Source organism: Sminthopsis crassicaudata, chromosome 3, assembly GCF_048593235.1.
Source record: "Sminthopsis crassicaudata isolate SCR6 chromosome 3, ASM4859323v1, whole genome shotgun sequence".
Taxonomy (NCBI): domain Eukaryota; kingdom Metazoa; phylum Chordata; class Mammalia; order Dasyuromorphia; family Dasyuridae; genus Sminthopsis; species Sminthopsis crassicaudata.
Window position 1 is genome coordinate 508890623 of NC_133619.1, and position 17504 is coordinate 508908126.

The 17504-nt window shown below is 41.8% G+C and overlaps 2 protein-coding genes across 2 annotated transcripts in view; one reads left to right on the top strand and one right to left on the bottom strand.

Annotated features, from left to right (window-relative positions):
* NDUFC2 (NADH:ubiquinone oxidoreductase subunit C2) overlaps nt 1-17504 on the top strand; it is a 108902-nt gene that overhangs the window by 19584 nt on the left and 71814 nt on the right. The gene's annotated exons all lie outside the window — the stretch shown is intronic.
* Nucleotides 443-7521, bottom strand: THRSP (thyroid hormone responsive). Its single transcript, XM_074303980.1, has 2 exons — nt 6925-7521; nt 443-1317 (listed from the first exon to the last, which is right to left on the bottom strand). The coding sequence occupies exon 1, from the start codon at nt 7394-7396 to the stop codon at nt 6950-6952; it is 447 nt and encodes a 148-aa protein (XP_074160081.1). The 5' UTR covers nt 7397-7521; the 3' UTR covers nt 443-1317; nt 6925-6949.

Genomic DNA, 17504 nt, shown 5'->3' on the forward strand with positions numbered 1-17504 from the left:
CCAGAGGACGCATGATGAAACATGTTGTGCATTTCCAGATATAAAGCTAGTGAATTCAGAGTGCAGATTAAAATATATTTTATTTTATTTTTTTTTTTTTTTGGACATGGGTTATGCAGGGATTTCTTTCACATGACAGATATATATAGATATAGATATAGATATATTTGGTTTTTGTTTGTTTTTGCTGAGGCAATTGGGATTAAGTGACTTGCCCAGGGTCCCACAGCTAGGAAGTTTAAGTGTCTGAGGTCACATTTGAACTCAGGTCCCCTGACTTCAAGGCTGGTGCTATATACATTGCATCACTTAGCTGCCCCATATGTATATATTTGCAATGGATTTTGTTTTTCTTGTCTTCTCAATAGATGGGAAATGGGAGAGGGAGAGGGAAATAATTTGAACTGAAAATAAAATGGAATTTTAAAAAAAACAACAACACTTTTTTTGTTTTTTAAAAAGTCTATATTTTTTTTAATGTTTTGGGGTTTTTTTGCATCACTGTCACTTTTTAGTAATTTTACCTAACAGAATCTCATTTGTAACATTTTCTCCCTTCCCCCAACTCCTCATCCTTCCCCCTAACCGCTCTTCTCCCACAATAAAAAGCCCCCAGCAACACAAACATATCAATTATGGCTCACTGTAGACAACATTCCATATTTTTAGTCCACCTCCTGAGAGGAGGGAAATGTTTTGTCCAGCAGACAGCATATCCCCATATTTGTGAAGGAAAACTCAAGCCAAGAAAAGTGCAACATTGCCCCAAATCTACCCAGACATATCTCACTGTTGGAGGATCTTAGACACAGAGGTAAGAAGGTAACTCCCTTATAACTCCCTTAATACAGAAGATCAATAGTTCTGGAAGAGAGAGCTGGTGGGCCTTCCTAACTCTTTACCTTATAGATAATCTTATTCCCCTTATAGGAATCTTGCCATTTTTAACTCAAAGCAGCCACCATTAGGAAATAGAGGAGAGGCTAAAGTTGTAGATATGGATAAGATGGGGAAGAAAGCACAAAATTAAAATGAGATGGTCTCTTCCTGCCCTCTGCAAACCAGCCACCAACCCCCACTAATTTACCCAGGGGAGTGAGGATTGGATGTTTTTCAAAGGTGTTGACAAGGATCTGGTTCCTGGCAGATAAGTCAGTGGGGAATGTCCCAGATGGGCAGCCAGGGAAGACAAAAAGTTGTCTTTTCTCCATCTGCAGCCCCAGCAAATGTCTTGGCACAAAATGTTACAGTACCCACGAGCCTTTCATTGTTCATGCCTGGGGCTGCTGTCTCCGGTCAGACGAGTTATGGAGCATTCTATGGGATTCAATGAAAAAGAACACACAGGTCAGTATTTTCCTTCACGTGACAAGATCAGACACTGACTAATGCCCAATTTCAGCTCACACACATGCATTATTGCCAAGAGTTTGGCTTGATCCAATTCAGGAAGATCATGATGAAATGGAAAGAATGCTGGACATCAAATCAGAAGGTCAGAGGTCTAGTTTAGGTTTTGCCATTTGTTGTAGGTAGAAATGTGGACAGATTGTCTCCTCTCTCTCTCAGCTTCTATGTTTTCATCTATAAAATAGTGTTCATACACTTACACTAGATATCCTATTGTCGGGAAAGTACTTCCACCAAAAGATGGTACATAAGGTGTAGCTATCAGGAAAACTACTTATGGCATATGCTTTGAGCCATGATAAGTAAGAACATTCTAAAAGATGAGGGAGGTCTTATAATCATAGCTTTATCCGTAGAAAATACATCTGTAAATGATTTACATTTATAGATGATAATGATAACATAGAACACATAGGTAGGAAGTAGTGAAAGCCTCATTACCTTCATTTCCTCTCTGTTTTCCTCCCCTCCTACACTGTCCATTTTTTATTGTTCATTACTTTCTCTACCAGAATTTCCCCTGTTTACAGAATTTTCAGTCACACTGCTAATAAATGGCAAAACTGGAATTTAAACTCAGACCTTGTAACTCTAGGGCAGGGGTCTATCTATTTCATCATGCCTGAATCAAATCCTTATCAGACTACATCTATCACTCAATTAAAAAAAAAAGCGATTAAATAATTGTTTATTAGGGTCAGGAACTGCTAAGCACTAGGAGACTAAGAGAGGCAAAATACACAAAACAGTCCCTGCCCTCAAGAAGCTAAAGTTCTAATAAGGGTAGTGATAACATAAAAGGGGGATGGGAGAATAGGGAAGACTTCCTGCAGAAGATGGCAATTAAGGTGAGTGCTGGAAAAGGGCAGAAATGTCAAGAGGTGAAGATGAGAATGAGCCAGTGAAAAGTCCTGGAAGAGAATGTCAGGGTGAAGAGCAGCAAGTATTATTGGACACCAGAGTCTATGGTGGGAGCAAAGGCTGAGAAGATGGGCAAGGGAGGAAGAGCATTGAAGGCCCTCTTTAGTCCTGTAGGCCATTGGGAGACGCTAGAATGTTATAAGAAAAAGGCAATGATAAACCAGAGCACATTCAGAGCAGTTGACCTTCGATGTGAGGAGGCTCAAAAACATATTTTCGGGACATCCACTGAGAAGACGGGATGTTTGTGCCTGGTGAACAGGAAACTTGAAGGGCTATTTGTTATAGAGGAGTTGTACAAATTTCAGTCCAAAATCAAGGAGAATTTTCTGACAACCCAAGTCCATGTAGAATAGAAGGAAGACATGGAGTCAGAAGAGAAACTATTTTGAATTTCATATTTATCATCTATTTGTGACATTGGACAATCCTCTTCTCTGAACCTTAGTTTCCTCATTTGTCAAATGAGGTGATGATTTTTTTAAAATAGGATATGATATGGGTAATGGTAATGATATACTTCAAAGGGATGTCAACCAGTCAATAAGCATTTATTAAGCACCTACGTGCCAAGACTGGGCAAAGCATCAGAAGTCATGAGGAAAACTCTTTTCAAACCTTATAAGTACCCCACATATTATTTATTTATTTATTTTTTTCACCCTGAGGCTGGAGTTAAGTGACTTGCCCAGGGTCACAGAGCTAGGAAGTGTTAAGTGTCTGAGATCAGATTTGAACTCTGGTCCTACTGAATTCAAGGGCTGGTGCTCTATCCACTGCACCACCTAGCTGCCCCACCCTACATATTATTCTAAAAGCCATGGGCTGCCTCATAAGATAATGGATTCACTGTCATTGGAGGTCTTCAGGTAGACTGATCACTTTTAAGGGTTATTACTCAAAGGATTCCCATTCAGATACAAATTAAACTGAAAGACCTATAAATAAAAGATGGTGATTTGGAAAGGGGGAATCATCTCTTCGGAAACACAGACATAATACTGAAAAACAACAAGGATCACAAATTAGGGCAGCTACACAGTGCAGTGAATAGATCTTTCTAAATTCAAATATGACCTCAGATAGTTTCTAGTTATGTGACCCTAGAAATGTCATTGAAAAAAAGGATTATTAATAACCAATGATTTGAGGAAATTCAATTTTCCCCTTTTTGTTTTTCCCTCATTTCAAGTCTCTTGAAGGTTGAATTAATCTTGTTTTCTATCCAGACCTCACTCAAGTGGAGAAATCATTGTGTTCTACTCAGGTTTAGATAAGGAAAAGTTATTTGAATAGATTACCCAAGACTCGGGGTAACTTGGAAATAAATGATATAATTATTGTAATATTCTCTCATTGTTAACCAATTGTAGTTGACTACCATCCTTAGGAATTTCTAATAAGCATATAAGCCTTGAGCCCTTCACCGTCATTGTCTTTGCTTTGAGAGATGGCCAAATGACCGTGCTATTATTAAAATGCTGGCATTATTAACAAAATGATTAAATTACCCAGAAATTATATCTCTCAAATATTTTTAAATGCTGTATCATTTGACGCTGTTAGCTCAGTTTCCTCATGTGTAACATGAGCTGGAGAAGGAAATGGCAAACTGCTCCAGTATCTCTGCCAAGAAAATCCCAAAGGAGCTCATGGAGTCAGACGTGATTGAAAGGGCCGGACAACAACAAGGATCATGAATTTCTCCACCCCACCTCAGTCCATGAAGTATCCTATCGCCAACCCCTTACCCTATGTACCCTGGTGCAACTCTCTTGGCCCCACACCAGAGCCTTGTTGCCCTCTAGAAGTCTGTTCCTCTTGGAGTCAAGACTCAGCATCTAGTTACCTCTGTCCCTGTCTATCGGACTTGGAACAAGTTATTGAGCAAGACTTGGTACAACTCTGAGGTTCAACCTCCTCACCAGCAAAATAGAAATAAGAACAGACCCAGGCAATGTCACAGGTGTTTGTAAGGATCTGATTCTATAATGATTATTCACATTTCCCTGGTGATGAGGATACTTTCCCAGCTACCAGCACAAGTGTTACATCTTACAGATTGGGAAATTGAGCTTCAAAAAGTCTAAATGGGGGCAGCTGGGTGGTGCAGTGGATGGAGCACTGGCTCATGAAGAGCTGAGTTCAAATTCAGACTCAAACACTTACTAGCTATGTGACTCTAGGCAAGTCACTTAACCCTGTTTGCCTGGGGGGGGGAAAAAAAGTCCTAACCTAACCTCAGTTACAGCTAGTAACGCCTTAGACCCTCACCATTCAGCTCTGGGCTTCTTCCTCAGAGAGGAGCCAGCCCCCACGCCTGGAGCACTCTGCCTGGCTCCTTTCAATCCCATCCTCAACGGGAAGCCTTCCCAGTCCTCTTCATTGCAGGGACTTACTTCTCTGCGGTTATTTCCCACTTACCCAGCACAGAGCTTACTTGTATGTATTGTTTGTATTTTGCCTCCCCCTTAGATTGAAAGCTCCTTGAGGGCAGGGGCTGGTTTTTGCCTCTTTTTGTGTCCCCAGTGCTTAGCATAGGGTCTGCACTAATAAATGTTTATTGACTGACCAAATGGAACTGAACTTAAACCTGAGTCCCTTTGCTCCGGTGTTTCCCCACTACACAGCTAATAGACGTAAGGCACTTGGTAAACTGTCATTGTGTGATGCAGTTGTGTCCCACTCTTTGTGACCCCATCTGGGGCTTTCTTGGCAGAGATCCGGGAACGGCTGGCCATTTTTAGCCCCTGTTATAGATGGGAAACTGAGGCAAACAGGGTTAAGCGGCTTGCCCAAGGTCACACAGCTAGGAAGTGAATGAAGCTGGGTGAGTCTTACTGTCTTCAGACCCAGCGCTCTAACCACTGGGCAGCTCAGCTGCTCCAAAATATTACACAAATGTGTTAATACAGTTGTAAGGCCATACGAGAAGCTCAGCTGTTCAGACCAGAAAGCTATAGGCTCCTGGTGAGAGTTCCGCAAATCGCAGAATGAATACCCAGGGAGAAGGGAATGTGGATATAAGAAGCATAATGTTGTCCCTGCTTTTGTAGAAAGTGATAGAAATGAGCATCAAGTGAGAGCACATTCATAGAAGAGGGCTCTAGATCAGTCTCCAGCTCTGTGTGTGTGTGTGTGCGTGTGTGTGTGTGTGCGTGTGTGTGTGCGTGTGTGTGCGCACACACACTTACAGGAGACCTGCAGACGAAAACTCCAGTTGTACACTGGTTTTAAGTGCCTGGCTTCCTACTCTTGATATGGAGCTCTTTGTTTCCTTGCACAAAAGACTTATTAGTGCAATGAAAAGGAAACTCATAAATATATAACTCTAAGTGTGGCAACAGCCCTATTTGACTTGCCGATGTTTCCCAAAGTAGGAATGAGCACAATGTCTGCTAGGAGAATTCGGCCATCAAACCCACCTTGTGGGCCTCCTTAGAGTAGGGGCAGAACTAAGGAGCCGTCAGGAGGAGCCTAGCTAACTGAGCAACAGCATTGGAAAGCACAGTGGTCGGGGAAGAGCAGAGATAGCTGAGGTCCGGGGGCTGCCTCAGGAAGGTGGGGGAGGGAGCTGAGCCTAATCTAGACCGGCTTGTGCTGTCATGTAGCCCTCCTCTGGGAGTGCTGGAGGCCCGAAGATAAGCAGAGGCTCCTGTGGCACTGCCGGGAAGGGTCGTGGGAGTCAGGGTTGCCTTGGTATCTTTAGTCAGAACCATAGTACAGAAATGGTAAGGCACCGAAGTGCTCCCACACTCTGCGGCAGAGAAAGTGCTGAGAACAGGGCAAAGGACTCCCTGTTGTCACAGGGGCTAAAACAGTCTTAGGGATAAGGAACCAAAGGAGAGAGAGACAGGGAGAGACAGAGACAGGGAGAGAGACTAAAACTGAGACAGCAGCAAGGAGAGAGAAACAGAGTAGATAGAAACAGAGAGAGACAGGAACAGACTGAAACTGAGACAGTAACAAGGAGAGACAGAGACAGAGATAGAGAGGGAGGAGACAGAGAGACACACAGAGAGAAACAGAGACAGGGACAGGGAGAGAAAAAGAGAAACAGACTGAGACTGAGACAGTAACAGGGAGGAGACAGAGAGACAAAGATTGAGAACAGAGACTGAAAGAGACAGAGACAGCAACAGGAAGAACAGAGATAAAGACAAGGAGAAAAAGAGACACAGACTGGGAATGACAGGCAGAGAAAGAGAAACAGAGAGGGGAGAGACAGAAAGGGGAGGATTGCAGAATACTAGAGATCAAAGGGACCTCAGAGGTCATCTACCCCTCATTCTACAGACAGGAAACTAAAGCCTGAAGATGCTGAAGGGCTTTCAGGCATCTCAATGTCCTTTTTACAACACGATTTCTATGACCTTGGAAAAACCTTTATAGGTTTCAAGTTCCTCCTCTATTAAATGAGGGTCACGTTTGTCCTTCTGACCTCAGAAAGGGATTATAAAAAAAGTGCTCTGTAAGAAGCCATCAGGGCAGACCCCCATGACTGTATTATCCACACTCCACTCCCAGACTTCTCTTTTCTCCTGGACAATGGTCTCCATCCAGACTCCCCTTGGGTCGGACTCAGCAACTCACCTCAGACAGAGCCAGACACCGGGGTCTACATTGTCAGCCCAGTTATTTCTTGATATTTCTTTATCACTTCATTGGCCTTCAGGGTCAAATGGGTGAGGATGTGATGGAGACTGGAGAAATGAAGATGAAACTGAGCTTCAAGATCCAGCTTCTCCCCTCTCTTCCCTTCTTCTTCATCTTCCTCCTCGTCCTCCTCCTCATCTGAGCGGGTGATCTTGGCCTTCCACTTGTCCCTGGGTAGCAGCCCATTGTCCACATCTATTCGGATGGATTTGAGCATAGTGTAGTAGCTGTAGAGGTCATGGATACCTGCCTCACCGGCAGGGGTCTCGTGGCCCGGGTCTTCCAGGGCTACGTCCCTCAGGAGGCTGGGGATCATGATCACCTGCTCCATGTTCCTCACGGTAGCTGAATACCTGTCCATGACGGTAAGCAGGCAGTTCTGGGGGTAGGGCTTGTTTAGGACCTGCATCCTTGGGTCTTCCAGTGTTACTGCTCTAGGAGATGCTTGAAGATTTGCAAATAGCCTGGTTATTTATAGGCTGTTCTCCAAGGTTCAGGGTTATCTGGGGGCAGGAGGGAAGAGGCTGACAAAGGGCACTGGAGAGTGGAATGGATTAATCTTAGCCAGTGGATAAACACCTCGCTATCTCTAACCAATCTGAAGAACTCCAGAGTAGGATCAGGTGACTGAGCCATTCTGGTCATGATAAAGCAGATGGCCATTCTCTCCCTGGCAACCTTCTGCTTGTAAACAGAAGACCAGGGCTTCTGGCCAGCATGCCCTGTGTTCTGAGCTATGTTGCAATACAGTGATGATGGAAGATTTTACATTGCATGCAATACATCAGCCTGGGATCAGGAAATCTTTCCTGATCAAATCTGATAATACTTTCCCCCACTCTATTACTATTTCCTTGGCAAATGAGCTCATCTTAGCATTTTTATCTGAAAAATTAGGGAACCGAATTAATCAGAGGTTTGGAACCTTTTTTTGTGTCTTGGGCCTCTTTGACAGTCTGATGAATTGGGTTCTTATCAGAATCATATTTTTAAATGCATAAGACAAAATACATGAGATCTCATAATAAAATCATGACAGTGAAATATAGTAATAAAATAGGGGAAAAATTACAAGTTCACAGAAGCCAGGTTAAGACCCTCTGAACTAACTGATTTTAATGTCTCTCAAGCTCTAATGTGCTGTAATTTTGGAAGCAGATGAACACTGAGTACTTTGACGCAGCAAGACTGGACACTGGGGGAGGTCCATTCCAGCTTGAGCATTCTATCCTTTTAGTCCCTAACAATCCTAATATGCTGCATCCCAATGGTCTTCCAAGGTCTATCCATGTAAGTATATATATATGTGTGTGTATGTATCTCTCTTTCTCTTCTCCCTCTGTCTCTCTGTTTTTATCTCTATCGTCTCTCCACCTTTGTCACTTTCTTATCTCTGTCTCCCTCTCTTTCTCCCTCCTTTCTTCCCTTCCTCTCCCTTTCTCCCTCCCTCTTTCTTCCCTCCTTCTCTCTCTCTCTGTTTTTCTGTCTCTCTTTCTTTGTCTCTGTCTCTGTCTCTCTTTCTGTTTCCCCTAATTCTCCTAATTTAGGACCTAAGGTCCTGAATAACTAACTTTTTATAATCATAGAGTCTTCATAGTACTGATGGTCCATGACCATCAGCATAAAGGCTATAAAAAATACTATTCAAAATTCCAAACGTTTCAGCTATTATTATTATTATTTTAATCTCAGCAATAATGATCTTTTTTTTTTTTTTTTTTTTTTTTTTTTGCAAGGCACCAGATCACAAATGGGCAGAGAAGCATCTCTCATACATGGCCCCCAGGCCATGTGCTGCCCACAATATTCTGAGTCACCTAAACCAGATTAAAATGGAATTGGAAAATATTTGAAAAAAAAATTATAAATGCAACACAACATAGATAATTGTTATTGTTGAGCTCTTTGTGGCCCTATTTGGAGTCTTCTTGGCAGAGATTTCCATTTCCTTCTCCAGTTCATTTTGCAGATGAGGAACCTGAGGTAAATATGATGTGGGTTGTGGTCCCTTTAAGAAACTAATCCTTTCAGATTGATTTATTCCTTTCTGATTCCCAGCCCCCACCTAGTTATTGCTTTTTTTTTTTTTTTTTGGAGGCTGGGGTTAAGTGACTTGCCCAGGGTCACAAAGCTAGGAAGTGTTAAGCTGCTGCTCTATCCACTACACCACCTAGCTGCCCCTAGTTGATGTATGATCAATTCAAGAAGCTAGGACTTTTGATTCGCAAATCCTGTCAAAAGCACCCTTTTGAATTCCAATAGGAGATCTGAGCCTGTCCCAGCCCCCAGGGCATCTGAGCCAACTTGGGACACCACCCAAGGGCCCTTTTAGCTAAATCTCTCATTATAAAAGAGCCAAACTGGAGCCCTCTCTTTGCAGAGTTTCTTAACATGGCAGCCTTATGCCTGACATGCCAAGGATCTCTGTCCACTGGAATCCTATTTCCCGTGCCCCTTTGTCTCTACCTTCATCTTTTACTAACTAGACTTTAACTTTACTTCCAAACCTCATAATAAACCTCCTTTATCAATCTAGGTTTTCAGGTCTGTAAATTCTTTTACAGGAGACTCTTGCCCTGCTACTAGACCTCATTTAACTCTGTATCCTTGTGCTGAATCCAAAGAGGTTGCAGGGGAGCTCTATTTGACTCCTGTACCCTGAACCTGCCACTAGACTTCAATTAAACCTAATTTCATTCTAGACCTCATCCAATAGACTGAAGTGACTTGCCCAGAGTCACACAGCTAGTGAGTGTCTGGGGCCAGATCTGAACTCCATTAGATGAGTTTTCCTGATTTAAGCCTGGCATTCTATTCATGTGCCAGCTAGCTGCTCAACTTATATTACATTTCAAAACTAAATCAATTTGTGGGCTGGAGAGATACTTACGGATGGATTAGTGGTCCCCATTTCTATTCAACTGTGACTTCACTGTTCTAACAGTCCGTGGGTTGAGTCCACTGACTCTCAAGCTTCTCATTATAGAGGCCCCAGACCACTGAAGTGGTCTTATACAGGTATATCCTTTCTAATGCCATTAATTGTTTTCATGAAAATAATCCACATATGGGACAGCTAGATGGCACGGTGGCCAGAACACTGGCCCCTTAGACACTAACACTTACTAGCTGTGAACCCCAGCCAAGTCACTTAACCCCAATTGCCTCACCAAATCAAAAAACTTCTTTATGGAAGTAGTTAGTTCTTTAGGAACAATTTAATCAATGGGATGTTGCTGGGAAGGGAGTTGAATAGAAAACTTTCAGGAGAAGGAGGTGATGGGGTCATTCACATCTAGATTGAACTTTAAGGTTTCCAAAGTGCTTTTTACATATGATCTCCTTCAATCTTCATGATGACCTTGATAGGTAGGCTATAATTATGCTGATAAATTATACTGATGTAGAAATGAAAGTTCAAGGATTAAGGGAGTGGCTCAGAGTCACACAGCCATTGTTATTATTATTGTTTGTCCTTCATTCTGGAGGAGGGCCAGAATATCTGGGAGGTGATGTCAGAACATGCAGGTGAATTCAATTTAAGTGAAGGAGGGCTGGGCAAGGTCACCTGCCTCACCTTCCCCTCCAGAACCACTGGGTAAGATTCACATATTAACAGATACGTGGGTGATGTCAAGTAATTACAATGATTATTGTCCACTGAAGTACAGAAGATGTATTGTCTGTGACCTTCCTAAAATCTGGCATCCAGAACTAGACTTGGGATTCTAGATGGGCTCTAACCAGGGCAGAATCTTATTATGTTTTTACTTCTCATCTTCCTCCAAGGACATGTCATAAAAAGGTAGATGTCTGAACACAGGTTGAAGCCAGTTGACTCCTCTTCTTCCCCTAAGTCAGGTCTGTCCCTACATTGCTTCGCTTCTGGGCCATGACCCCAGTCTCGAATCTTGGGACCACCAGATATCCAACCTGACTTTTGGAGGCAAGCTGAAATGCTGAATTTAGACGCAAGAGATCTGGTTGACTCCCCAAGGACCAGGTGCATGCACTTTTAAAATCATTTCACTTTCCTATATTATCTACAAAATGAACTGATGACACTGCCTCTGCCTATAATCTTGGAGTTGTTGAAATAACTGAAAATAATGTGAGCAAAAATTTTGTAAAAGTTGTAAAAATCAATGAGCAAATAGAAAAAGTTATTTTCTCTCACCAACTGGGATTTTTGGAGTAAATGTGCATGTTTCTCTTAGAGCAGAAAAGATTTAAGGAAGATATGAGCTAGTCTTAAAATATCTCAAAGTTTTTTTTGTCTGTGTTTTCTTTCATAATATGGCTTACATGAAAATATGTTTTGCATGACTACACACACACACACACACACACACACACACACACATATATATATAACCTATGTCAGACTGACTTCTCAATGAAAGGAAGAAGGGAGGGAGGGAGAGAATTTGGAACTCAAAATTTGAAAATAGAATAGGTTAGAATTGTTTTTACATGTAATTGGGAAAATAAAATATTAATTTTAAAGAAAAACATCTAAAAGGTTGAAATGAGGTTTTTCTGGGTGGTTTCAATAGGGAGAACAGGACTACAGGAGGCTGGAAGAGGGAGAGAAGTCATAGAAAAGTAGATAAAAGGCAATTAGGAAGAACTTTCTTATAATAATAAGTTTTCAAAAATGAAATAGGCTGCCTTGTGAGAAAGTGAGCACTTCATCAATTGAGGTATTCAAAGACAGGCGAATGAATAATTGTCAAGAACAATATAGAAGCAGGAAACTGGACAAGGACAATTTAGAGCTATAAGTGACCTTAGAGGCCATGGAATCCAATTCACTTATTTTTTACATGAAAAAAAACTGATGTGTAAGGAGGTTCAGTGATTTGCCTAATCATATATCTAATAAATGTCTCAGGTGAGATTACAATTCAGATCTTCTTGCCAATAAGTCCACTACCCAATCGATTATGCCAAAATGTTTCTAATGTAGTCCTCTAAGCTCTAAGGTTGCAAATACCCCATAGAGGATTTATGGAAGGATTCATAAACCATAACTTATCAACCATTCTCTAACTAATGTGTATCCACTCAGCTCCCAGTTCCTTGCCACTATAAAAAATGATGCTACAAATACTTTTTGTACCTGTGGGTCTCTTTCCCTCCTTTAGGATCTCTTTGGGATATAATCCCAGTAGAAACACTGCTGGATCAAAGGGTATGCACAGTTTTTGAGCATAGTTCCAAATCGCTCTCCAGAGCGGTGGATGTGTTCACAATTCCACCAACAATGTATCAGTGTCCCAGTTTTCCCACATCCCCTCCAACATTCATCATTATCTTCTCCTGTCATCTTAGCCAATCTGAGAGGTGTGTAGTGGTACTTCAGAGTTGTCTTAATTTGCATTTCTGTAATCATTTGTGATTTAGAACATTTTTTTATATGACTAGAAATGGTTTTAATTTCTTCATCTGAAAATTGTCTATTCATTTTCTTTGGCTATTTTATCAGTTGGGGAATGGCTTGTATTCTTATTAATTTGAATCATACTTCTCTATATTTTGGAAATAAAGCCTTTATCAAACACACTGACTAAAATTTCCTACCCAGTTTTCTGCTTCTTTTCTAATTTTAGCTGCTATGGTTTTGTTTGTGCAAAAGCTTTTAATTTAATGTAATCAAAATTATTCATTTTTTTCCACAGTGTTTTCTAGTTCTTTCACATAAATTCTTTTCTCCACAAACCTGACAGGTAGACTATCCCTTTTTCTCCTAAATCACTTATAGTATCACCTTTTATGTCTAAATTATGAACCCATTTCAAGCTTTTCTTGGTATAGGGTGTAGGGTACTAGTCAATGCCTAGTTTCTGCCATACTATTTTCCCAGCAATTTTTGCCATATAGTGAGTTCTTAGAAGTTGGGATCTTTGAGTTTACCAAACACTAAATTACTATAGTGATTGACTATTGTGTCTTGTGAACCTAACCTGATCCACTGATCCATTACTCTATTTCTTTTTCTTTCTTTTTTTTTTTTTAAAGGCTGGGGTTAAGTGACTTGCCCAGGGTCACACGGCTATGAAGTGTTAAGTGTCTGAGACCAGATTTGAACTCAGGTCCTCCTGAATTCAAGGCTGGTGCTCTATCCACTGCGCCACCTAGCTGCCCCCACTATTCTATTTCTTAGCTAGTATTAAATGGTTTTATAATATAATTTTAGGTCAGGTACAGCTAGACCACCTTATTTTGTATTTTTCCCATTAATTCCCTTGAAATTATTGACCTTTTCTTCTTCCAGATGAATTTTATTATTTTTTCTAGCTCTATAAAGTAATTATTTGACAGTTTGATTAAAATGGCAATGAATAAGTAGATTAATATAGGTACAATTATCATTATATCAGCTCAGCCTACCTTCAAGCACTTGACATTCTTCTAATTGTTTAGATCTATATTTATTTGTATGAATAAAGCAATTATTTAAAAATTATTTATTGAATTTTAGAAATTTAAATTTATTTTTAAAATAAAATTTTTAACATTTTAATTTATATTTTTTAAAAAATTAATATTTATTAAAATATATTGAAATGCCCAAGTAGTTTTACTAGTTTTGTTTTTATGTTTAATGCTTATATCTACATGATATTTTACATATATATATCTATATATAAATATAGATATATATATATATATGTAGAAGGGCATTTCTACATGAAAACAGAATTTTGTCCCTTTGTCTATCAAGAGTCAAATCAACAAGCATTTATTATGTGGTTGTCACTGTGCTAAGCACCAGGCATACAACTATAAGAAAAATAGCCCTTCTAATAAGTGAAGATGTCTTATAAAAGGAAGCCCAGAAAGTTGGGAGCAGAAGTAGCTGAGGCCAGAGTCAGAAGGACTCTGTCAGCTTTGCTTCAGAAGGAAGGTTTCACCAATGGAGAAGGGGCCCAAGGGGGAGGAAGGATCTTCCAGGGTGAGAAGACAGCTGAGATGGGGTTCGGTGAAGTCCATATTCTTGTTAGAGTGCTCTGCACATTTCCTGGCATGTGGTAGGTATTATATAAACGTCTGTTCTCCCTAGCTCCCCTTCTGCCCATTTCCCTCACTCTGTGGTGTTTCAGACCACATCAGCCACTTGATGAGTTAGGGTCAAAGCCCTAGAGGTTTGGGGGCAGCACTGAGGACCTGCCCTGCCTGGGGCCCTGATGTCCTGACTGTGGACTTTGCACAAACCCGGCTGGGAGACGTGAGAGCTAAACATTCAAGGCCTTTCAGGCTCCCTGCCAGGGCTTTCCTGAGAGGGAGAGGTCACTGAAAGCAAACTCTTCTGATGGAATGATCCAACTCAAACCCATCCCCCCGAAAAAAGGCTAGTCATCAATTAAAATGTGAAGTGCAATTGCTTTTAATGTAATTACTTAGGTTACATTCATAGAATCCTAGAATGTCAGAGCTAGAAAGGCCTTAGAACCCACGATGTCAGAGCCGGGAGGGACCTTAGAACACAAAATGTCAGGGCTAGAAGAGCCCTAGCATGTAAAACATAAAACCTTAGAAAATAAAATGTTAGGGGCGGAAGGCCAATTACAGACAGATTACCTAGCCCAATCTGTTCATTCTAGAAAAAGAGTAAAGAATGGCCCAAGAAGGAGGCTACTTGACCATTCGGTGAGTGGAGGAGTTTAGATGGGAGTTCAGGTTTTCTGAGCCCCACTTCTTAGGACCTTACAGAGCCTTACTGATAGGGGGTGTTTCTGTAGTGGTTTACTGTGACCAGGCACTTCTCTCTACACAAATCTCATTTGATCTTCACAAGAGTGAGATTGGAAGCATATTATTATCAGTATTTTACTAAGGAGGGAACTGAGAGCCAGGGAGAGGAAACAACATGCTTCAGGCCACAGACAGGCTGCTGGCAACTTGGGGCCAGCCAGGACTTAATCCTCTCCCAGTGGTATTGAGTTACCTCTTCCACAGTACCGAGTTACTTCTCATCTACTTGGTGCAAAGCCCTTTGGGGCCTTGTTTGGGGAGCACAGCTAGTCAGCTTTCCAGAAGCACAGAGCTAAAACTCTGCAGGAGGTGGGGCTAGGAGCCCGAGAGGGAAGGGGCCATTCCTTGGGTCAGACTGTGGGACCAGCAGTCTATTCTGCCCTGGCGAGGTCTGGCCCTGTGCTCAAACAGGAATAAGGATGTAAGTGATTTTCCGAGAATTCCCTTAAGAACCTAAAACAAAAGCTCAGTGTGAACTGAGGAAAGGCTGAAAAAAAGGCGACTTTCCCTCTTCTGCCCCTGTTCCCCCCCCCCCCCCCTCTGCTTCTTCAGTAACATTCTAGGAACTTATAACTCTCTCAGGCTGACACAAGGTAAGATCTTCTTCAAAAACACCCAGAACAGCTTCATGGCTTTCACTACACACAGTGATCACAGTTGGGAAGCCTAATATGTTATATAGTAAGGTGGTGGACGTGGAGTCAGTAGTCCTGAATCTGACTCTTGGTTGTTTGACCGGGAGTGCAACATTTGTCTCTGAGCTCCATTTCCCTCACCCACATGTGGCTTCATCCAAAAGGGCCCAGAAAGTCCATCTCCAGAAAAGAGGCTTTTGTTCTAGTCCCACAGAGAACTAGCCTTATGTGGGGTGGTGGTCTAACTCCACAGGGGAGAACCAGGCTTTTCTCACATTTATTGGCTCATTATCCTGGACAGGAACTCTAGGGAAATCTCTAAAACAAAACTTTGGTGTAGCTCCTGTTTAAGGGCTCCCTGAAAGGTAATAACAGGTCCTTTCTAAGAAAGATTTTTAAAGTACAAAATAGATAGCAGGGATAGATTAGCTATTTCTTTCCTCCACCATAAAAGAAATTCTTCAAGCACAAAAGACTCAAACACTCCTTTAAAGAATACCTAAAAGCATAAAATCATTAACTTGTAGCTCTCTTCTCAGAATTGTTTTTGAAAGTATAAAATAAAATACAAAAAAGGAGCCATCATTATTGGATTAAAGATGTATTTTTGCTCTATCCAGGTTCATGGATCCCTTAACCCTGATGAGGTCCTGAATGGTGTATTGGACAGAGAGAAACTAAAGAATTGATCCCTGAGACAAGCAGGAAGAAGTCACTGATAGAGATCAGGGAGGTCATCAGTCTGAAATTCAAGTTAAGTGAAATCCCTGAGACCCACCCTCTGTAGGGGCCTTGAGAAGGCTCACTTTGCCATTGATGAGGTTCAGGGTGGTGTCCCCAAATGATGAGGTTTGGCGCAGGGCAGGAAGTTGTGGGAATCCCTTTGGTTGGCACAGGGGTCCTACATAAAGGAATTTACGAACCCAAAAAGCTGGACTAATAAAAAGAAGTTTATTATTGACATTGGGAAGTCAGCCTTTGCTATGCATGAATAGAAAGGCTGAATTCCTTGGTGGTATGGTCCCAACAGAAAAGTAAAGTTTCTAGCAGAGAAATTCTGACAGAGAGGTATAAAGTCTTGTTAGGGAAATAGGTGAGGAAGAGATAAGTGGGGTAACACTGAAAGAGAATGTCATTTCAGTGGGCAGAGTTGTTATGCCAGGGAAAGAGAGGTTCCTTGGCATAGCATGGCATGGCATTTAGGTCCTCTGCAAGGACTGAGCCCCAAGTTAGCTCTTTTTATAACTGAAGCCTAGGCTAGAAGCGGGGGCAGTTCTTGATGGAGGCTGGGTACAGTTTGAGCTGGAATTAGAATAGAAAATCTTGGAATTGAATGAGTGTCTCTGGGCTAATGTCCAATTCAATGGGCTTGGAATCTCAAGCTCCAACTGGTCCCACCCAGATAACAGAATGAAACCACTTTATCTTGATTCCCTGGGGCGGGTCTCTCAGGGAAGAGCTTCTCTGAGGGAGTTCCCAAGCTTTCCTCCCAAAGTCCAAGTGAGAGAGTTTCAGGGCTCCCTTGTCACCATGTCCTGTCAAAAATCCCAGTCTTGTCCCTGAGGTTTCCCTATAAAATCTATATCCCATGACTGCTGCTTTCCTTTGAGTCAGTCTGCCATGGGACTCTGTCCCATGGTCTTTCCCTTTTCCCTTCCCTTTCCCCTTGCAGCGTGGTCTCTCCCAACTCCACCATGCTTCCCAGCCCCACTTCTTCTGTTTACATCTATAACTCTTGCAGGGTGCTAAGTCCCTTTCAGGATCTAGCCTGCCAGCTAAGGGCCTGCCCCAAGCTTATAAGTTGCTCCTTTCCACTGGGTAATTGTGAGTTCCACTGAGGAATTTGTCTCCTACGCCCTCCCACCTCTATTTCATATTTACCATTCCTGGTATCTATCTTATCTGGTCATTTTGTACATAACCTCTTCCATAAATAAATGTACTTTTTGCCAAAGAGAATGGCATTGTGAATTTTTCACATGACCAAACCCCAACTTTGGGTGCCCACCATCATCTGGTGTCTACGTCATTTTGGTGATGAAAACATCAAAGCTATCCCATGCAAAGAGCCCCCACCTGAGGGGGATAGTGACCACGCAGTTCTAGTGCAGATCTTCCTTCAGA

Bases quoted from the DNA above. Each gene is read 5' to 3' on its own strand.
- THRSP (XM_074303980.1), bottom strand. From the start codon at position 7,396: ATGCAGGTCCTAAACAAGCCCTACCCCCAGAACTGCCTGCTTACCGTC.